Source organism: Megalops cyprinoides, chromosome 15 (genome assembly GCF_013368585.1).
Source record: "Megalops cyprinoides isolate fMegCyp1 chromosome 15, fMegCyp1.pri, whole genome shotgun sequence".
NCBI lineage: Eukaryota > Metazoa > Chordata > Actinopteri > Elopiformes > Megalopidae > Megalops > Megalops cyprinoides.
The window spans coordinates 8,975,001-8,979,845 of NC_050597.1; the positions used below are offsets into that span (position 1 = coordinate 8,975,001).

General features: G+C 40.4%; 1 protein-coding gene across 1 annotated transcript in view; it reads right to left on the reverse strand.

Annotated features, from left to right (window-relative positions):
* thumpd2 (THUMP domain containing 2) overlaps positions 1-2,758 on the reverse strand; it is a 7,045-nt gene extending 4,287 nt beyond the window's left edge. Inside the window, exons 1-4 of the mRNA XM_036547416.1 lie at positions 2,597-2,758; positions 2,183-2,315; positions 558-925; positions 23-100 (exon numbers count right to left, since the gene is read on the reverse strand). Coding sequence (XP_036403309.1) covers positions 23-100; positions 558-925; positions 2,183-2,315; positions 2,597-2,707 — 690 coding nt within the window. The 5' untranslated portion in view covers positions 2,708-2,758. The remainder of the gene's footprint in view (positions 1-22; positions 101-557; positions 926-2,182; positions 2,316-2,596) is intronic.
* Positions 2,759-4,845: the final 2,087 nt, after the last annotated feature.

Sequence of the window (4,845 nt, forward strand, 5' to 3'; positions counted from 1 at the left end):
CAGTCAAAGTCAATGACCATACCTCCAGATCAGGCTCTTTCAAGTCTGTCCTCCAGCCGAGCTGTTTGCTAATGGCCACCCCAATCATCCTTCCCAGGTCCTGCAGGCACAATTAAATAAAGGGCAATGAACCACAATAACAACCACATTTTCAATAAAACTAATGAAAGCAGAGGGGAATTGCTACCTTCTACATACATCACATGCTGCTCCAGCCCATTTACAGTGATTCTCATTATAACTCCTTTATCAGCACTTACACAATACCCAAACAATACCCATAACCCTTTTCATAAGCATACATAAACGTTATGACCAGCTTGCAACAACTGACAAAGGATTATGAAGCATTATGGCACCAGTGACATAACATCATATGTCATGTTTCCCATGTATACAGTTAATTAATATAACCTTCGGGTGATTCTTAATATTATGTAAAGCTTATTGAAATATTGTGAATGTTATGCAAGACCTATTAGGGTTACCAAAATCATAATCTTATGGCAATTTCTCAAACCAATTTAAAAATCCTCAATAAATAACAGGGTGCTTACCTGGAAGTTGAACCTCCTAGACACAGCCCCACTGGTGCGACAACAGACCCTGAACGTCACTGCCTTTGGCTGGCAGCCAGGTACGCCATGCTCCTCTGGGGTCTCGTCCACCAGTGGCAGCCCCACCCGAGGAGCCGCCTCCTTCTCCGTTTCCATGTCAGGGACGTGACATTTCACCTGTCCTGGTCCTTCAAAAACAGGCCCCTCCCTTTCACTCTCACCCCATTCCCGTTTCCTCTTCCTGCTCTGTCCTCTGCCTACTGGGTCAAGGTCGTGCCCCTCCAGAGCCTTTCGGAGACTCTGCCACAGGGACAGTGCATCCGTCCATGCCTGGTGCTCGCCTATGATCTGCTCCTGGATGAGCTGTGCTGCTTTGCCCGGGGACAAAACAAAGACAGGGACACAATCTGCCTTCATTAAATCTCCTCTCATGCAAGCTGTAGCCTGAAGATACTAAGAACTTTTTGAGCGCTAGAAATAAACTTGACGAAGGACAGAACTATTTATATATATAAACACTGTTATATCTTCTTATTAGCCGTTAGTCATTATTGTTATCATTGAACAACTTGTGCTTTCTTCTTTTTCTTCTTTAATTTACCTGTTGCTCTTAGGCAACAGCTTATGCTGTTACTAATTCATTTACAAACTGAGTGAAGGAGGTATTATCATTATTATTACACTTCAGACAGACACATTATCCATTATATTTTTCAGAAGAAATTCAGCATTCTACAATTAACTTAACCTTCTGGTAAGTTTCCCACACACCACAGAACACTGCTGGCTGTGCTTTAGAGTTGCATACAAGGTATACAGGGGTATTCACTTAAGGAGAGAGCAATTTCTCAAGTTCAGCCTGATTGGCATTGCACTGACAATACTTGCCAAGGAAGACTATGACTACCAAAGCCACATTACATTTCATAGCAGACACTCTTACCCAAATAAATACATCACTATGCTAAGAGAATGCGAGAAAGCAGCTTGCCAGTCACATCAGTGTCATAGTAGAAATGCTTTGCAAGCAAAGGAGTGGGAGAGGCTTCATGAACCTAATAAGGGGTGTAACAAGTGCTGTCAATCACCCACAGCAAAACTGTATAATTGGTTCAAATCAGTAAACCACTAATAATATACTCAGATTCATGAGGTCTTAATTATGTGTCTGCCAGTTGTGCAGCCTGTATATAGCAAGACATATACAGGCTGCACCACCACCTCTTGTACCACAGACTTGTACTTTTGTAAAAACAAAAAAAAGGTGTCTTTTCTCTCCTTCCTAAAAGAACAGACATTCTCCCCCCTTTGGGTTATACACAATGCTGCAGCTAGACTTTAAGTCAACACAAACCATACAGCCCATATTAACCCAATCTTGGCATCCCTGCACTGGTTACCTGTGCCATCCAGAATTCAGTTTAAGGTTATTTTAATAAATGCAAAGCCGCTGAATACATTTCTGAGTTACTGACTCCCTACATGCCTAGTAGACAGCTCACATCCCCAGCCTATGCTGTTCTTTGTGTGCCACAGATCTGAAAGCAAAGGTTGCCCTGCTTCCTCTAGGCATGCCTGGAAATGCTTTGGAATGGTCGTATTGTTGTGACTGTTAGTGTTATTACCTGCGTTTCCCTTTTCAGCGAGGGGCGGTAATCTCTTTAGCAACAGAAACAACCTCTCCGCGGACTTCAGTCCTGTCACCTCCTTAACATCAGCACATGTGGTGAAAAACACTTTCCCCGTTACGTGGTTAACCTGATGTGAAAACATGTTAACCATGTTTAATATGCAATTAAATAATCGTAGTTAGCATTGGAAAACGCAAACAAAATAGCAAAACATTTAAAACCTTTCTGTGAATTTAGACATTTAAAGAGGGGGTCTAGTAAATTTGAACACTGCGTGTTTCACTTGCATTTGAAATCAAACAATAAGTTAATTTATGTATTGTCTCATCTGGAAACGTACGACTTCAATGACAATTACTATCAAATGTCACTGCATCCAGTGCACACACCGGCAATGCTGATACTCACATCACTAGCGGACAATTTACACACCACCTCCGTAGCAAGAAATTGCTCCATGCCTTTCCCTGCAGTACAGTAGTATTGCAACGGTCGAGAAAGGCATCTTGGCTCCTTCATTCTAGAAGCCTTGCGATTAAAACATATAGCTATTTAGATAGCCATTCAAATTAAGGTCAAAATAGCACTTTTTAACCTCTTTACAGGACTAAAAAACCCGCTAATCATACCAGTTTTGTTGATACGGAACCGGAAGGGGTTTGTCTTAGATTTTCTTGCACTTCTCGAACTCACCACAAGATGTCTCTCATTCGTCAGAAATGCAGTCCTGTTACAGTTTTGGTTCATCTGCGGCTACAGCTGTTAAAATAGCACATTATGCTTGTTTTGCATAAATTCGTAAAGGGTTGTGATCGAAGCCATTGTTATTAGGCCTACTGTTACTGTTATGTGCTGTAGTAGTATAGTTGTTATTGTATAAATTGTTTATTCATTTATACATTTCACAGATGTCCGTTAGCAGAGCAGGATATAAAGCACGGCTATTCAGAGGAACAATCCATTTAATCTAACCACATCCTTTTATATGATTGTAATGCTAGCTGTTTTGTTAAAGCTGATTTAAATAACTAAGATTATTTCCTTTATATTTTTTCTTAGCAAACTGTATAAGATAAGGTACAAAAATATGATTGCATTTTAAGTTTAAACTGAAGGCATGTCACCTCTCAGACCTTTCTCCTCACCGGCGTTTTATTATTTATGAGCTGTCAATGTATCCCGCAAACGATGTTTGAAACCGGAGAGCGCATGCCCAAAATCTCCCAAAAGCTAACATGCAATTTTCATTTAGGAATCGAGAAAAGAAGTGCACCATTCCAATCCTGGAAATGTATGATAATCAGAAACTTCCTTTATTTAAATTGCTTTTTAATCGGCCGTATTCTTCCTACGATACTAACGGTGTGCAACACTGAAGTGAGACGTAACGTTCAAAGTATCTCTGCATGTATCCTTTTGCTGAATTCTCCCTGTAGCCTACGTTCCCTTTAAATGCTAATGACAGACGCACTTCATCAGTGCGTGATATTGGATGCATCCATGTAGAAACAGGACATTAATACCCTTACAAGAGATGCCATTTGAAATAATTAGCCTCCTCTAGAAGCTATAGCATAGGCCACATTGCAACAAAAGGCAGACCTTTTCATACAGCCGGATGTGTTTGTCTCTCTACTGAGAATTTTATTCTCTCTGCACCATAAAATGATGAGGCCATAAAGGAACACAGTGGTGGCACAAGGAGATAAGACAAAGACCAGCATATCTTTTTTTTTATTTCGTGTATGTGCAGTGGATACATGAAGTGCAGGTCAGACAAAACACGGCAGGCACAGGCATGTTCGGCTGCAGAATTATGCATAAGTCTTTGGGGTTTGCCTTGAATGGCACAACCTGTCAGCGCATTGCTTCACAGCATCCATGACAGGCAGACCCCAGCCCGGCTATTCTTACACAGATTCTTACACAAAAAAAGAGCCACCGAGGATCAGCCTGGGAGAACTAGCTGTAGGATATCACTCCTCAAAAATACCAGCATCTGGGCCGCGGAGGAAGGAGACTTGATCATTCCCTCTAAAGTGCTGGGTCTTCATACATTTCTACCCGGGGAGCAGCATAAAATAAGAGTGCAGATAATTATCCCAAGAGATTCAGGGCTTTTTCTGCTGGGATAAAATAAATTGTGAGTCCTTTGATTACTACAAAAAGCTACATGTTGCTTCCTTAACCTGCCCTTTAATACTGCAAACTGTCCTCTTTATATCCGATGCTACAGAATTTCTCAGTCTGGATGGCTGTACTGGACCAGATATTTGACTGGGAAAAAAATTAAATTAAGAAATAAAATCACAAAACCAAAATTTAGTGTGGATTTCAATACAAGAGACATATTACAAGTAGCCACAATTTTCCCGTACTGATCAGGTCCCTCAAATTGGACCACAATGCAATCATAAAAGAAAACAGAAAGAAACATAAAAATACAGACCGCATGTTCAGTCAATTTTACAATGGTACATAAGCTATGTACCAATTTCATCGATGTATTTATATGCATATACTTGAGACCCTTATACTTTAAAAATGCTCAATTTATATGCATAGCATTACACAGTTGAATGCCACAGTCATTTTAACAGAACACTTTTTATGATGGCAATTGGTTGCAATATCCTTGCAGTAATATACAGTAACAA